Source organism: Giraffa tippelskirchi, chromosome 5 (genome assembly GCF_054371585.1).
Source record: "Giraffa tippelskirchi isolate mGirTip1 chromosome 5, T2T-mGirTip1v1.2.pri, whole genome shotgun sequence".
NCBI lineage: Eukaryota > Metazoa > Chordata > Mammalia > Artiodactyla > Giraffidae > Giraffa > Giraffa tippelskirchi.
Window position 1 is genome coordinate 98,984,855 of NC_137279.1, and position 18,133 is coordinate 99,002,987.

Here is an 18,133-nt window from a genome sequence, read left to right on the forward strand (position 1 = left end):
TCTGTCCATGGAATTCTCCAGGCAAGAATACTGGAGTGGATTGCCATTCCCTTCCCCAGAGTAGGCACTCCATTAATTTTTGTTGAATTAATGAATAAGATAGTTAAAGAATTGGATGGGTTAGTCTTGAGGTAAAGATGTCCTGAGGTGAGATAGCAGGTTTAGTAGTAGAGAGAAACAGCTGGAGGGAGGTGAGGTTGTAGACAGAGTAAGATGTTGGGAGTTGAAGACTTAGAGGTAGAATGGTTTCAGGGCATGGTGGGTCTGAGTTGCTGAGGTAGAGGTGGAGGTCTTGACATTTGATGAGTTTATGAAACTTTAAGGCAGAAATGTTGGATAGATTATGCAGGTGGGTGTTGAAATTGTTCAGGAAGGTGATAGGATTTGAACTGAGGAAAATATAAGGCGGAGTCATGAGTCATTAATAAACATGAGAGATGGGCACAGCCCTTTCCTGTGGCAAAAGAATTAATGGCTAAAAATCAGTGCAGTTATGGGAACCAGTAATGACTGTCCCTAGAGGTGGCACTAGTGGTAAAGAACCCACCTACCAGTGCAGGAGACATAAGAGACAAGGGTTTGATCCCTGGGTCGGGAAGATCCCCTGGAGGAGGAAATGGCAACCCACTCCAGTATTCTTGCCTGAAAAATCCCATGGAGAAAAGACCCTGGTGGGCTACAGTCTGTAGGGTCACAGAGTTGGACATGACTGAAGTGACTTAGCAGACACACTTGGAAGCAGTATGGTACAGTAGAGAGAGCATGTGTTCAAAATGTCTGGGTTCAGATTTTGGGTAACCCACCTGACTTTTCAAGCCTTACTCCTTTCTGTGTAAACTGGGAATAATAAGCCTGTTGCAGGAGTTTTGTTGTTAATGAATAAGAAGTGTTTTTGAAAGTGCTTAATATTAACTTGTTATTCTTTTTAAATTATTTATTTATTTTTAGCTACGTGCAAGCATCTCTCGCTAGTTGCTTCAAGTTGGGGGTTACTCTCTGGTTTTGTTGCATGGGCTTCTCATTGTGGTGACTTCTCTGGTTGCAAAGCACAGGGTTCAGTAGTTGCAGCTTGCAGATTCTAGAGTTCGGGCTTGGTAGTCGTGGCACACAAGCCTAGTTGCTCTAGAGCGTGTGGGATCTTCCCGGATCAGGGATTAAATCCATGTTCCCTGCACTGACAGGCAAATTCTTAACCGCTAGACTACCAGGGTAGCCCTGACTTATTTTCTTGATTACTATCCTCACTTCAAGAGAGCATGGAAGTGGAAGTAGAGATGAGAAGCAAAGATAGTGGTAGAAGTGAACTTTGAGCAAGGTACGTGTCTTCATTTATTCTACTTGTTGAGTTTATACTATAAGGTCAGCATAAACATTTATGCATGAATACAGGAAATGGCAAGTACTGATATAAGGAAGAATTTTGTAAAAGAAAAAAAAGAGGCCACTGGCTGGCTCATGATAACATTGCAGTGTTGACCTACCACAAATTTTTATGGAAAGAAATGCTTTATATAATCATTTTCCATGAAAATTCCATCATTCCTGGAAGTAGATTTTACTGTTCTGGAGAAGAGATCAAGCACCATTATGCGAAAGAGAGGGGGGGGCTGGTGATTTAGTTAAGAAAAGCATTTTCTAACAATTAGAGCTGTCCAACAATAAAATGGACATTGTAGCAAAGAAATGAGTCTCCATCAGAGCTTGTATTCTTGTGGAGACTGGATGATTTATCTGTCAAAGATGCAGTAGAAGGATTCTTGCAAGGAGGCTGACATTGGATTAAATTATTCATTCAGTCCTTCCTTTTTGCTGAAGAAGTTCAACTTCATGTTTCAACTTGAAAACTTACTGTAACTTGTGGTAAATGTTAGTGATTTCTCCACTAGCTGGAAAAGTTAGAAAAGTTGCTTACCAGTCCAGATCAGTGATTTAAAAATTATGAGAGATTCATCCAGGAATTGGCTTCACAGGTGGCACAGTGGTAAAGAACCTGCCTGCCAGTGCAGGAGATGCAAGAGACGTGGGTTCGATCTTTGGGTCAGGAAGATTCCCTGGAGTAGGAAATGTCAACCTGCTCCAGTATTCTTGCCTGAAAAACTCCATGGACAGACGAACCTGGTGGGCTGCAGTCCATGGGGTCATACAGAGTCGGACACGACTGAGCGACTGAGCACGAGCACACAAAGTCCCCCTGCTTGGAACTTGGAGGATTCGACTCCGATTTAGATTTGTCCAAACACCATTCAGTCAACAAATATTTGAGTGCCTCTTCTGATTCATTTGAAAGTTTGAAAGCCAATGTTTTCTTTTTTCCCTTCCTGTATCCTGAGAGCCAAGGACTGTGAGTCTTGGACATCACCTGGGATAGTCCCATTTGGAATTTGAGAAGCTCAAGCCAGGTATTGGTAGTGGTGAAAAAAAGGTGCAGTCCTCACCTGTTGGGTAGGGTTAGGGTGGAGTCCATGGCATGCACCTTGGGGACATCAAATGTAAGAATGTGCTACCAAGAAGTTTGGTTCAGTGCTTTGAATCTTTGAGCAAGTCATTCTAGATAATGTTGGACCTTGAAATTATTTTTAAAAACTGTGTTTGGAAAAGAATGACCTACTGTGTTGGCATGTGAGGTCTAAGATATCATGATGTTGGTGGTTTTCATTGGCTTCTCTCACTCAGAAGCCTCTGGCTGGCTTGGAAATTGCCTATAAACCTGTGGCTTAATCAGCTTCTCTCTTCTGCTGAGCACCTTTTTGTTGATTGTTAAGGAAATGGCATCTCACTCCAGTACTCTTGCCTGGAGAATCCCACGAGCAGAGAAGCCTGGCAGGCTACTGTCCATAGGGTTGCAAGAGTCAGACACGACTTAGTGACTAAACCACCACCACTATTTGTGTGCCCGTTGTGTATTTCCCACATTGTTTCAGAAGGTTAAAGTGACTTTACCTAGTTCCTTTACTTTTTTTTTTTTAAGAGATAAGGTTGAAATTCATTTTGCAGCTATGCTCTTGGTTTTGGATTATTCATGTGCTTTAAGTTATTTGGACTGCTACTGTCTCCTGTGACCTAAGATGGTGCCTAAAATGGGCTTGAGGAAGGAATCTTGTCTGTATTAGAAGAGGGAAAAACCACTCATTCACCTGTGAATTTTGAAGTAATTCAATTCTTAAGCATTTTATATAAGGAACTAATTTATTTAATAACTTAGCATTTTGAATTTGAGGTTCAGTTCAGTTCAGTCGCTCAGTCATATCCAACTCTTTGCCACCCCATGGACTGCAGCACGCCAGGCCTCCCTGTCCATCACCAACTCCCGGAGTTTATCCAAACTCATGTCCATTGAGTCGGTGATGCCATCCAACCATCTCATCCTCTGTCGTCCCCTTCTCCTCCTCCCTTCAATCTTTCCCAGCATCAGGGTCTTTTCAAATGAGTCAGCTCTTTGCATCAGGTGGCCAAAATATTGGAGTTTCAGCTTTAACATCAGTCCTTCCAAGGAACACCCAGGACTGATCTCCTTTAGGATAGACTGGTTGGATCTCCTTGCAGTCCAAGGGACTCTGAAGAATCTTCTCCAATACCACAGTTCAAAAGCATCAATTCTTTGATACTCAGCTTTCTTTATAGTCCAACTCTCACATCCATACATGACTACTGGAAAAACCATAGCCTGGACTAGATGGACCTTTGTTGACAAAGTAATGTCTCTGCTTTTTAATATGCTATCTAGGTTGGTCATAACTTTTCTTCCAAAGAGTAAGCGTCCTTTAATTTCATGGCTGAAGTTACCATCTATAGTGATTTTGGAGCCCCCAAAATAAAGTCTCTCACTGTTTCCTCATCTATTTGCCATGAAGTGATGGGACTGGATACCATGACCTTAGTTTTCTGAATGTTGAGCTTTAAGCCAATTTTTTTCACTCTCCTCTTCACTTTCATCAAGAGGCTCTTTAGTTCTTCACTTTCTGCCATAAGGGTGGTATCATTTGCATATCTGAGGTTATTGATATTTCTCCCGGCAGTCTTGATTTTAGCTTGTGTTTCATCCAGCCCAGCATTTCTCATGATGTACTCTGCATAAAAGTTAAATAAGCAGGGTGACAATATACAGCCTTGACGTACTCCTTTTCCTATTTGGAACCAGTCTGTTGTTCTATGTCTAGTTCTAGGTATTGCTTCCTGACCCTCATACAGGTTTCTCAAGAGGCAGGTCAGGTGGTCTGGTATTCGCATCTCCTTCAGAACTTTCCACAGTTTATTGTGATCCACACAGTCAAAGGCTTTGGCATAGTCAATAAAGCAGAAATACTGGAACTCTCTTGCTTTTTCGATGATCCATCGGATGTTGGCAATTTGATCTCTGGTTCCTCCGCCTTTTCTAAATCCACCTTGAACATCTGGAACTTCACAGTTCATGTATTGCTGAAGCCTGGCTTTGAGAATTTCGAGCATTACTTTGCTAGCATGTGAGATGAGTGCAATTGTGTGGTAGTTTGAGCATTCTTTGGCATTGCCTTAGTTTGGGCTTCGAATGAAAACTGACCTTTTCCAGTCCCATGGCCACTGCTGAGTTTTCCAGGTTTGCTGGCATATTGAGTGCAGCACTTTGTCACAGCATCATCTTTTAGGATTTGAAATAGCTCAACTGGCATTCCATCACCTCCACTAGCTTTGTTTGTAGGGATGCTTCTTAAGGCCCACTTGACTTCACATTCCAGGATGTCTGGCTCTAGGTGAGTGATCACACCATCGTGGTTATCTGGGTCGTGAAGATCTTTTTTGTACAGTTTCTCTGTGTAGTCTTGCCACCTCTCCTTAATATCTTCTGCTTCTGTTAGGTCCATGCCATTTCTGTCCTTTATTGAGCCCATCTTTGCATGAAATGTTCCCTTGGTATCTCTGATTTTCTTGAAGAGATCTCTAGTCTTTCCCATTCTATTATTTTCCTCTATTTCTCTGCACTGATCACTGAAGAAAGCTTTCTTATCTCTCTTTGTTATTCTTTGCAACTCAGCATGCAAATGGGTATATCTTTCCTTTTCTCCTTTGCTTTTTGCTTCTCTTCTTTTCATAGCCAAAAGTTCTTTATGTATTGGTAGTCTTTTCTGACAGTTGTGATACTGAAATAGAAGTAATTTAGACATTGATAATAAGCAGAGGAAAAGAGAATGTAAGGATCGTAATTTATGAAGCTTTAGGGAACTGAAGTTATTTTTTTAAACCTGGAAATGATCTTCGAAGTCATCGAATCCAAGTCTAGGATATACAAGAGGCAACTGAGACCCTGTAAGTAATTTGACCAAAGTCACCCAGCTAATATATATAGGTGTAAGTAAAAGTCATATGATATGAGGGTAGTAGAAATAATGACAGTATGTTAATGTCTCTTTAGAAAGAAGAATTTGTAAAACTTTGAGAGATGGATTGAGACTGGGACAGACCATTAGAAATAGAGGGGTGATGTGAAAGATGAAGTAACCTTGAATTTCTGATCTGAATTTTAAACCTCAAATTGATTGGTTTGCTGGTGGCTGATGCGGAGGTTCAGATAGTCGTTTAATCATTTATTCATCAGGCATTTATTGACTGTCTACAATATTGTAGATTCTGAGCTAGATGTTGGGGCTACAGATATGAATTAAACATGTCCTTCTACTTCTGGACTTCTTGGCCTCCTGGAACAGAGCCAGAAAGAATACTTTCTATTTTGTCATGGGGCCTGGGGAGGTGTGATGAGAAAATACCCGAGAATCATCCTTAGCATTTAAGTTGTTTAGAAGGAGATGTTTATGGAGAGACAGTCACCTGAGCCACCCTGCTACCCTTGGGAACTCCACTTTTGGCATTCCCCCAGAGCAGGGGATTGGTGGGTGTGGTGAGGCAGATATGTGCCTGGTGGCTTTATGAACAAGCCCTCTTCTTCAGAGAACTGTAAACCTGTCTGAAGTGGTAAATTTTGGCGAGAAGTTGTTCTTCTTTTGGTTATTGCTTCCTCAGCTGGGACTGCTAACTTCAGAGGAATGTGGATTGGTGCCAGGCTGACGGGTCAGGGACATAGTTCCTGCCAAAGTCAAGTCTGAAGAAGAGACCTTTTTCAGGTGAACTTACTTGGCAGTCATTTGTCCTGAATGGAGAAAAACATGTTCCCTGGGTTCATGAAGTTAGTGGACAAAGATTGACCTTTGTTATGAACTCTTGGCATCTCTACCCTGCTTTGCATAATTGCCGAGTGCTTTATTTTGAGAAGTTTCAGGTATCCATTTGCTCCTCCCATTTCCTCAGCTAGCATGAGAATACTAGTCAACTCGAAAGTTATTCAGTGTGTAGTATTCATTGATTCAGCAAATATTTACTGAGGGCTGGGTTCCAAGGACTATGCCAGGGGGTACATGCTGGGGATACATTAGTGAATAAGACACACAAGCTCTGTACTTTCAAGAAACTTGTGTCTTGGAGGAGGAGACTAGCAGCAACTAATTAAAATAATTTCAAAGTATATTGAGTGCCTGGAAAGAAATAAACCAGGTGCTATGTTAGGGAATAATGCAGGTGGGAAATTCTTAAGGATGGGAGTCCGCTGCTTCCTTCCATTAGTTTGGACAAGCAAACTGAGGAATAAAAATGGAATACTCTAGAATGGCAGAGGAGGAGCATTATATAGGAGAAATGGTGAACTGTATGTAATGAATGGATGGTAACTAGACTTGTGATGGTGATCACTGTAGTGTTTATAGATGTTGAACTATATTGCTGGGCACCTGAAACTTACGTAATAAAAGGGAAAACAACTAGCGTTAATAAGGAATTAGGAAACCATATTACTCTTTATAGTAAATTCAGCTGAAATGAATGAGATGGAATAGTTTCCTCATTTGGTTAGGAAGCTGCTGATACTGGGCTGTTATCATCCCGTTCCACTGTGAGTTGGGCCTTATGTGTTTATTTCCTCCTCAGGTGGAAGCTTGACTTTTGATCTATGTCCTCCCTACATCAGCTGCCTGAAAGTACTGAATGATCACATGACCCTGGACATGGATGCTGTCCTGTCGGATTTTGTCCGTTCCACAGGAGCAGAACCAGGATTGGCCCGAGATCTTCTGGAAGGTAAGGAGTCTTTGGGGGAGAATGAGAAGAGAGAAAGTAAAACGTGATATTTATTGTTAGGATAATTTGGAATGTAAGGTGGTCAGAAAGATACTTTGTGTATGGTAGGCCTTACATTTAAGTTACTTCTAATAATCTATTTTGTGTGTGACCCCCCCCATAATTTTAAAATGCAAAATTCCTTTTTCACCTTGAATTTTTGGGTAGCTTTTCGCCACTGTCAATTTATGCTTAGGTAATATAAGTGAAATTTGAGATTAGTTCACTAAAAGCATAATTTTAGGTCTGTAAGACTTCCTTTTTATATATAAATGACTTGGATTTTCATATTTGGGATCATCCATATTTGGTTTTTTCTTTCCTTCCCTAACTTACATGGATCATTCTATATAGAGTGGATTAATTTATTGTTTTCATTTTGTTGCTTTTGTTTACTTATATCTGTATATACATGGAAGTGTGAATATTCTAAATTTTAAAATCATTTAGGCTTGGCATCATGTCAGCAGGATTCTTTGTTTGGAGTCATAGTTAACAGATGCTTTATGATGATGAAAATACATAATGACACAGTTAGGTAAACATGTTGGGGGATGGGCCAGTTCTTAGTACACACAGGTACTTTTTAGATTGTTAGTCCTTAGTAAGGTGTGGCAGTTTGACATTTACTTAGCTACCTGTGAGACTAGTGTTGATTTGGAAATGGAAGATCAGGGTTTAAATGGCTTTGCCCTTAATTTACATTTGTAGTTTCATCTCCTACTACTGCCTGCCACAGTGCCTGTGCTCCAGCCAGGCCTGACTTGTCACCTTTTCCTGATCATATTAAATTGTCTCCTAAGTCTGCAGTGTCTCTTCATTCGTTATTCTCCTGAAATTCTCATCCTTCTGGATTCAACTCATATGCCTTCTCTTCCACTTGTAGTATGTGTTGAACACTTCTATGTGTTTAGTGTGTGTGAGCTACTTGAAATATTTTATTCTCACAACCATTCTGCAAAATAGGTTTTATTTTTCCAGTATTCCAGTTTTAAAAAACCTGAGGTCCCAGAAGTGAAGGAGAGTTTGAACCTATGTGATCTGGTTTCAGAGTTGGGCTCTTAACAAACCTGTTACAAGTTAATGTTTGCATGCTGTCTCTCTTTCTGTCGCACACACATCCATGTACACACACATTCATGCTGTGGAAGAAAAGTTGAGAGTTGAAAGAAAAGTTGAGGGTGCTGTGGAATTTTAAGAGAGAAACCTAATTTAGATATAGAGTGCAGAAAGGCTTTTGCTGAAGAAGTGACATGTGAACTGAACCCAAAAGGATGCATAGGAATAGCAAGACAAAGTAGCTTATATACAGGGACCCTAGAGTGAAAGAGTTTGGCACTGATAGTGATTGAGGTAGGAAGAGTAGTACAAGAAAGTGGTAGGTAGCTGGTTAGATAAGTGGGAAGCAGAATACAGAGAGCCTTTGTAGGCTGTGGTAAGGGCTGTGCATTTCAGTGTATGTTCAGTGGGAAGATGGTGAAGAATTTTAATCAGGGGAGTGAAATGACTGGATTTAAGTTTTTGAACAGGGTACTGATTAAAGATAATGGAACTGACTGGAAGGTGGCCAGAAATGAAGTGGTAAAATCAGTTAAGAATATTGTCATAGTTCAAGTGAGTGGTGATGGTGACTTGGACTACAGTGGTAACAGCAAAGTGAGAAGTGGGTGGATTTAAGATATAGTTTAGAAAGGGAACCAAACGACCTGATCCTCATTTTCTGTCTCTTCCTGTCTCTTGCTTTTTCCTTTGAAAGTTAACTCTGGTTATAGTGTAAAGGACAATTTATAGGGGGGAGGGACTAGCAGTAAAGAGACCAGAGAGCCACCTCCCAGAAGACCAAAGACCGGGTGACAATATGAGGACTTGAATTGGGGCAGTGATGATAAAAATGGACAAGAAAGAATAGATTTGAGAGATATTTTAGGGGCACAAACAACCCTGAGAATCGAATAGATAGTGAGGGAAGAGGAAAAATAGGGTCTGAGGAATGGTGAAGAGCTAAAATGACTATAGTTTCTGGCCTGGAGGGGTTGAGATACCATTCCTGATTCAGGGAATATAGAAGAAGGAGAAGAAGCAAGCTTTAGGAGGGAAGATGATGGACATTCAGTTTCAGTCATATTGACTGTTAGGAGGACTTGATTTTAAGCAGTTTAGCAGGCAGTTGGAAATAATGATCCAGTGCTCAAGACAGATCATTGATTCATTCATTGGTGCAGGACAAAAGTCCTCCATTCTTCAACAGATATTTATTGAGTACCTATTATGTGCCAAGTTCTAGATGCTTGAACAAAACAAACAAAAATCTCTGCCTTTACATTCTAAAATAAGAGTCAATATACAATAAACATGATAACCAAGTAAATTGTAAAGTACTATATTATAAAGTGTTAGGTGCTATGGAAAATGGTCGGGAATGGTGAGGCAGGTTGTGATTTTTAATTGGGTAGTCACGGTAGGCCTTATTAGTTTATTAAGAGTGTGACATTTGAGCAAATACCTGAAGGAGTTAAGGAATTGACTGTATATATATAATGGAAATAGAACCTTCTAGACAGTGGGAATAGTTGGTGAAAGGCTGTAAGTGGGAGCAGTCTTAGCAAATTTCTGGGACCAGCCAAGAGGCCGGTATGATTGATGCAGAGTGAGCAAAAAGAGTTGGAGCAAATGGTGAATCTGATGGTTCAGAAGTAAACTCATCCAGCATGGATGATTAATATGGCTTAACTGGAGAATTATAATTACAACAAGAAGCGTAACAGCAATGGCAGTAAATACATGTATAATGCTTTCTGTGTGCCAAGCATTGTTTTAAGTGCTTTCAGTTAATTTAATCTTCATAACAGCTCTATGTGGAATCATATCCACTTTAATAGCCAGGGAACTTGAAGCACAGAGGAAAGATTAGAAAAGTAGGCCAGGTCATAGAAAGCCTTGAATGTCAAACAAAAGAGCTTAAAGTTTATTCTGTAGGCAGTGATGTATGCCACTAAAAAATTTGATTATGGAACTAAAACGATCAGAATTGTTCTATAGAAAGATTAATCTCATGGGATCCTTCAGAATAGATTGGACGTAGGCACTAGGTGATACAGGACTTGAATTAAGGTGGTGACAAATTAAATAGAGCAGAAAGAAGTGTGAACAGTTATGCAACATGTTATTTATTGGCTAGTTTAACTGGAGAAAACAATTTAAAAAGTCTATGGTAACAGATCTATCATTTGAGTCTACTGATAGTCCCTCCCCTCTATAATTTGTTCTTTTACACTATAACCAGAGTTAACTTTCAAGGGAAAAAGAGTAGTGATTCTTAAGTTTGAGGGGAATTAACAATTCCCTTGGATAGCCTGATGGCAGCTATCAGCTCTTTCTGTAGAAAAATGCACATACCTATAACTTTGTGTACAACTTCAGGTGACTTAGGACACCCCAGAGCACATTTAGGCTCAGAACTCTCTGGATCTCAGAACTAGCAGACCTGGGCTTGTGTCCTGCTGAGGCCCTGGTGCAAACTAGCTGTGACTTTGGGCAAGTAACTCTCCTTCTTAAGACTTCCTTTGTCTGGAAAATGACATTACTAGGTCTTCAAGGGTCTTTTCAGTTCAGAGAGAACAGTGTTCTGTGCTCATGGAGCTTTCTTAGGAAACAAACTGCAAGAAAATAAAGAAGTTGCGGTATTCCAGACTGAAGTGTGTTGAAGGAAATTAGAATAGGGGAAGGAAAAGGAGGACCGGAGTGTGCATGAATATATGCTTGATAGTTTTGGTAAGATGCTTAGAATGATGGTTCTGTGTCTTTCCTCAATTTTCCTGTACTCTCAGCACCCAATTCACTTTTTGTTTTGTGTCCTGACAGGAAAGAATTGGGATGTGAGTGCCGCCCTCAGTGATTTCGAGCAGCTACGTCAGGTCCATGCTGGGAACCTGCCCTCACCCTTTAGTGAAGGGAGTGGTGGCTCCAGGACCCCTGAGAAAGGGTTTTCTGATCGAGAGTCTACTCGCCCTCCCCGACCCACCCTACAGCGGCAGGATGACATCGTTCAAGGTATTGGGGTACCGAGGGCCATTTCTGTATATGGAGTAGAAAGGAAGGGAGACGGCTGCTAACCATTCAGAGAATTTCGTGATCCTTTGGAAATGATTCCATTCGTCTCCCACCTCCCCAGTAAAATGATCAGAGGTGACCTCAGTCCTCCAGCTGCTGGAACCCCTCATTGTTTGTGTCTGGAGTACTGTCCAGGATAAAAGCCTTCTTCAGATACTATGAGAGAGAGAGAAGAAGGGTAACAATCTCATTGTCAAGATAAAGTACACAGAAAGATAGAATTCAAAGGATCACTATCACCTACCTTTTTGGAGGGCATTTTGTTAATATTTATTACTGTCTGTCAAGATTTTTAAATACATGTATGCTCTGTCTCAGCAATTTTGTTTCTAGGAAGATTTTATCATGTGTATGTGTGTGTATCTGTGTGTGTGTATCATTTTAAATAAATACATAATTCATAAGTAGACACAAAGATATGTAGTGTAAAGCTTGAAAGTTAAAGCTTGAAAACAACTTTTAATACCCATTAGTAAAGGAGTGGTTAAATAAATGGTAATCATCCATTTTGTGGAATACTTTGCAGCCATTAGAAAGAATTAAGTAGAACGTAATGGAACTTGTTTAGAAAAATCTCTTTAATCTATTGAGAAAGATAAGATGCAGAACAGTATAGTATATTCCTGTTTATGTTTTAAAAATTATTATAAAAGCTATGTGCACTTCTGTGTGCATAAAAAAATTGTACAAAGATACAGAAAGTCCCCTTTAGGGAGGGGATCAGGAATTTTGAATGACAGGGAGATTTCTTTTTAACACTTTAAACCTTTTGGTAGTATTTTTTATTTTTGACATGGGCATGTGGTACTTTTAAAACATCTTAAAAAAGAGCTTGAAAAATAACATCACTATAGAATAGTGTTAGACTGACTCTTACTTTGTTCATCATCCCTGGCAAATATTGGATTAAAATCTGCTACTCAATATGATTTTTAGGTCTTTTGATAGTCTTTATATAACTTAGGCCATGCAAATAAATTGTAATACTATACTGAGGAAGTTACGATCACAGTGGGATATCTGCTGGAGAATTGTAAGTGCCATGTATTCAAAACGAATTAAATAATTTAGGGGGCACTGTCTATATTACTGCCTTCCTCTGCTAAGTAAGAATTGACTATACCTGTAAATTTCTGATAAATATATCAAGAAAAGTTGTAGTAAATAGTATAAATAAATCTTATTGATGGTAGATAAGAAAGTTCCTGAATGTGTAAGATTTGTCATTAATTTTCTTCTTTAAAAATTTTTTAAATTTATTTTTAATTGGAGGATAATTGCTTTACAATGTTGTGTTGGGTTTTGCTATACAATGTGAATCAGCTATAAGTGTATATATAAGTGTACATTAATTTTCTATAATAGAAATCCTTTTTCTACATTCTTCAAGACCCTGAAAATTATCAGCAAGATTATTTGATTCAGTCTGTTGATAGACAAATGGAATTCTGTTTCCGTTATTCCCTCTTCCTCTCACCAAACAATGGCCAAGTTGCCAAATGAGTAGGTCTCTATTATGTTGTGAAATGGAAGCGGAAGAAGACAGTGTCATGGGGAGAAGTTGTTCAGGCAAATTCCAAAAAGGGTAGAAAGAGGAATGTATATTTGGTGCTAATGTGAGTGCCTGAGAAAATGCCACTTTCTATATTTCACAATTATATTTGGCATGAGAAAGAGGGTCGTGAAACTTGGTAGCCAGTTAGACTTACAGATTTTCCCTGAGTGGAAACCTTGTCAAGAGGTAACCATCACCACATGAGTGGAAAGTTCTTTGAGTGGGTTTTGTATGTTCTAAGGTGACTCCATTTCTCATTGCAGAAAAACGCCTGTCTAGGGGCATCTCCCACGCCAGCTCCAGCATTGTTTCCCTGGCCCGGTCCCATGTCTCCTCCAATGGTGGGGGTGGGGGGAGCAGTGAGCACCCCCTGGAAATGCCCATCTGTGCCTTCCAGCTTCCAGATCTCACTGTGTACAATGAAGACTTTCGCAGCTTCATAGAGAGAGACCTCATCGAGCAGTCCATGCTGGTTGCCTTGGAGCAGGCAGGTCAGTGAGCACTTCCTTCCTCGTGCTCCTCCACCCCTCTGCCGAGGGGCTGGGCTTGACCAGCAGCTTCCAGTCTAAGCCTGTGATCTGATTGATGGCAGTCAAACTCAGTGGTCAGTGTACTGAGCTAGGTGCTTCTTCAAGTTAAAGAAAGGAAACAAACAGGATACTTTGCTCTGGAAATTTCCTGTTTGATGGAAGGGAAACCAGATACACATGTGAAAGGCCTAGGAATCAATACCTAAAAATCAATACCTAAAAAATACAAGTGAATTATAATTGGCTCTGGAGCACCTTGTGAACAGAAAGAACCAGTGTTGTAGATGATACACAGTGGTGATTAACTAAGTCACATTTATTTATATAAACCTTTCCCAAAAGATTTATTTACCTTTACAATTAAGTTTGTCTTAAATTATTGTTAAAATTAGTTGGTATAATGGATGAGGCAGCTGGGATTTCTGGGAAACCTAGTTGGGTATTAACTCCTGTGGAAGAAGGACTGGGGGATGGGAGTTGGGGACATGGAAAGGAAGCTCGTATTTTTCATTTTGTACCCTTCCATACTAGTCATGCGCATCTATTTATAATTTTTAAGTATTTAGCCATTTGTCTGGTATGATTATAGGCCAATTTTTCTTTCAATAGACTTTTCAGTAATTGAACATTTTTAAGCATCATTCATACAGTATTTTCCTTATGTAAGTAACAGGTCGACAATTGTAGGATGACTACAGAACTAAGACTCATTTTCTTAGGTGTTTTAAGTACTTTATCTTATTGTTCATGTCTTTAAAATCATACCACATGCATGCTGACATGCTTACTGTCATATGTACAGATGATACTTGCATGACACTTTGAATATATGTGTTGGGTTGATTTTCTTTTACTGATGATCGATTTGTGCTGATCTTTATTGCTACAGTGTTTGCTGGTCTCCTGACCAGAGTGAAGGAATCAGAGCCAAACCAGGTAGCCAACACAGATTTCAGTCTATGACCTTGGCCTCATCATCCATCCCAGGGTTGTTCATCTTAGCACTATTGATATCTAAGACCAGATTATTCTTTGTTGTGTGAGCTGCCTTGTGTATTGTGTTTAGCAGCCTTCCTGGCGTCTACTTACTCGATGCCAGTAACATCCCCCTCACCAGTTGGGACAACCCAAACATATTTCAGGATGTTGCCATATGTCCCTTTGGGGACAAAATTGGCCCCGCTTAAGAACCTCTAATCTAACCAGTTATACTCACCAGATTCTGATGAACCAGATATAAATGAAGAAGATACACAGAGTAATAGAGTGGTGGTTTGATTCTAGGTAGGCTTTCTAGAAGAGGCAAGCTTGGAGTCTTGTATTAGAAGTAAAAAAAGTAGAGAGCTTTATGGATAATCTGCTTATCTCCCTTTCCTCATGTTTCTGTAGGGCGTTTGAACTGGTGGGTGAGTGTGGACCCCACCTGTCAAAGGCTCCTTCCTTTGGCAACTACTGGAGATGGAAACTGTCTCCTGCACGCAGCCTCTCTTGGTGAGTCATGAGAATGGCCCTTCATTCCCTCACAGAAAGGAAGCAATAGTTAAATCGCATATGAAGGACTTGAGCCAACCAACCTTGACCTTAGAAGTGATGGTTTAGAGCAAGGTTGTATGTATATGTGTGTGTGTGTGCTGGTGCAGGAGAAGATGAAAGAGAGCCCTGTCCTGGTTGTTCAGTCTTGTTGAGAAATTGTATGGAGAGCAAAGGATTTAGCACAAGTCTCACTCTGAGAATTGACCCCTAAAAGTAATGAACAGCAGAAAGCCATTAGTATACTGTTTGTGTATGTACATAATTCTACTTAATATTCATTCTTTTGGTATATAAAAAAGATATGTTTTCATCAGACCCCTATGAGACTTGTTTATTTTAATATTATTTTTTAATGTACCTTTTATTTTTTTCTTAGAGGATAATTGCCTTACAATATTGTATTGGTTTCTGCCATACATCAACATGAATTAGCCATAGGTATATGTATGTCCCCTTCCTCTTGAACCTCCCTCCCACCTGCCACACCATCCCAGACCTCTAGGTTGTGTATGTCTAATCTGGAATAATGTATTTTTCTTTTTCTTTCTTTTTTTTCCATTTCCAGTTGTATTGATATAATTGACATATAGCACTGTATAAGTTTTAAGATATACAGTATAGTGATTTGACCTGCATACATTATGAGATGATTACAGTAAATTTAGTGAACATCCATCATCTCATACGAAATTAAAGAAATAGAAAAAAAAATTATTTTTTCCTCATTATGATAACTTTTAGGATTTACTGTCTTAACTCTCTTTTTTTTTTGTTTGTTTTTTTTGGCTTTTTATTTTTATTTTTTTTATTTTTTTGAATTTTTTTTTTTAATAAATTTATTTATTTTAGTTGGGGGCTAATTACTTTACAATATTGTAATAGTTTTTGCCATACATTGACATGAATCAGCCATGGGTTTACATGTGTTCCCCTTCCTGGACCCCCCACCCACCTCCCTCCCCATCCCATCCCTCTGGGCCATCCCATTGCCCCGGCCCTGAGCCCTTGTGTGTGTTAACTTTCATGTATAATGTACAGCAGTGTTAATTACATTGTATTATGTTGTACATTACATCCTTAGTACTCAATAGTCTTAGTCTTGTATATATGGAACTTTGTGCCTTTTAACTACCTTCATCCAATTCTCCCTGCTCCCAACCCCTGCCCTTGGTAACCACAAATCTGATGTCTTTTTCTGTGAGTTTGTTTTTGAAGTATAATTGACCTATAACACTGTTATATCCTGGCACACAGCATGGTGATTCAAATATTTCTATACATTTCAAAAATAATCACTGTGTTAAGTCTAGTTACCGTCTGTTACCATACAAAGATATTACATAATTATTGACTTGTTTACTTTAAATTGTTATATCTATTTAAAATTCAGTATATTATTTGCCTTAGTTTTTTAAAAAAAGTCCCCATTTTCCAACCATTCCTCAAGCTTTGGTGCTCATTGCCATGTGCCAGACCCATCTTGTCTGCTGCTACTCTGTATTTTATTTATTTTTTAGCTTTTTAAAAAAATTGTCTGAGCCATGTGGCTTACAGGATTTTAGTTCCCCATCAAGGAATTGAACCCAGGCTCTCAGCAATGAGAGTGTGAATAGGGGCAGTGTGAATAGGAGTTCTTAACCACTGGACTGCCAAGGAATTCCTACTCTGTATTTTAATTTGTTAGACTTGGTATCAAGAGTAAAGGCTTTCTGGGACTTCCCTGTTGGCCCAGTGGTTAAAGACTTCCCCTCCCAGTGCAGGGCGTGCAGGTTCGATCCCTGGTTGGGGAGCTAAGATCCCACATGCATCATGGCCAAAAAACCAAAACAAAACAGAAGCAATGTTGTAACAAGTTCAATAAAGACTTGAAAAAGTCTTCTTGTCAGGAGTTTGTAGGATGTGGTCTATCCTCTGCTTTTAGGCTCTCAAAAGTTTCTGAGCCTCTAGAGTAGGAACATCTTTTCTTTCCTGATTACCTTTCTCCTGAGTTACAGCAGGAGTTTCTTTGAACCTGGGCTTCAGGCCTGATATACTTCATGCCAGAATCTGTGTATCATAATTAATAAGTGGAGTTGAGTCAAGGTAAGGTGTCTTGAAAGTGAAAGTTTTAGTCCCTCAATCATGTCGGACTCTTTGTGACCCCATGGACCATAGCCCACCAGGCTGTTCTGTCCATGGAATTCTCTAGGCAAGAATACTGGAGTGGGTTGCCATTTCCTTCTCCAGGGGATCTTCCCGACTCAGGGATTGAACCCAGGTCTCCCGCATTGCAGGCAGACTCTTTACCAACTGAGCCACCAGGGAAGCAATACAAAAGGTGTCTTAACCATTATGTTTTCTTGCCATAGGGATGTGGGGTTTCCATGATCGGGACTTGGTGTTACGGAAAGCTTTGTATGCACTGATGGATAAGGGAGCCGAGAAGGAAGCATTAAAACGGCGCTGGAGGTGGCAGCAAACTCAGCAGAATAAAGAGGTGAGGAAGCTTTGGTGGGAGCACCTTGTTTCCCAAAGTTACATAAAGGAATGCTCGGTGCCTACCATAGGAAATGTCTCCTACTTAGGTGCTCTTAGGTCAGTGTTACTCTTAACAATCCTATTGAAAATTCAGATACCACCAGAGGGTACATGCCTTCTGATAGAGTTATGAGAACTGGTATGGGGAAGTGGGGACCTGTAGAGGAGGTATCTAATGCTGTGCTTTTCCTGATAAGGCACTCAGTAAGCCTTTAGTGACTGTCTTTTGCAAAATGAAATACAGCAAGCTTGTAGGATTTTTGTATTGTTATGGTTTTTTACTTATAATAAGACTAGACCAATTTTTAAGGACTTATGTTTTCAACTCTTATTAATGTAAATGTGTAAAAAAATTGGGGGCTGTATATACCATTTGTTTTTCATAAATTCAGTTTACTTGTTAAAAAACTGTAAAAGCATGAGTTTGAATGTTTTATTATTATTAGAATTTTATGTTCTGAAGATTTAAAACGTGGAAATAGAATATCTTATGTTTCTTCCTCAAAAATGAACTCAACTGTTAAAATTAGGATGATATTAAGATCAGAATCTGGTCTTTGATCAGCCAGTCTGTTCCAGAAGATTCCTGAGGGAAATGAATTCGCAGGGTCAAGGCCAAGTAAACAGCATTCTTTATAGACACCAAACCCCCTGGCTTTCTGGTGAACTGATCTGGACTTCATGGAGTTTTTTTTTTTTTGTCTAAGCTAGAGCCAGCCTAGAGTTTTTCTTCTTCACTGTTGAATTCACA

General features: G+C 39.6%; 1 protein-coding gene across 15 annotated transcripts in view; it reads left to right on the forward strand.

Annotated features, from left to right (window-relative positions):
- OTUD7B (OTU deubiquitinase 7B) overlaps window positions 1-18,133 on the forward strand; it is a 56,722-nt gene that overhangs the window by 25,123 nt on the left and 13,466 nt on the right. For 4 of the 15 annotated variants that reach the window (XM_081487870.1, XM_081487871.1, XM_081487872.1 and 1 more), the window contains exons 2-6: window positions 6,949-7,098; window positions 10,999-11,187; window positions 13,066-13,293; window positions 14,722-14,823; window positions 17,214-17,341. In XM_081487870.1, the coding sequence (XP_081343996.1) occupies window positions 7,014-7,098; window positions 10,999-11,187; window positions 13,066-13,293; window positions 14,722-14,823; window positions 17,214-17,341 (732 nt within the window). In that variant the 5' untranslated portion in view covers window positions 6,949-7,013. Of the gene's footprint in view, window positions 1-1,599; window positions 5,281-6,948; window positions 7,099-10,998; window positions 11,188-13,065; window positions 13,294-14,721; window positions 14,824-17,213; window positions 17,342-18,133 lie in introns of those variants that run through there. The other 11 variants (XM_081487880.1, XM_081487881.1, XM_081487877.1 and 8 more) reach the window with 5 other exon arrangements.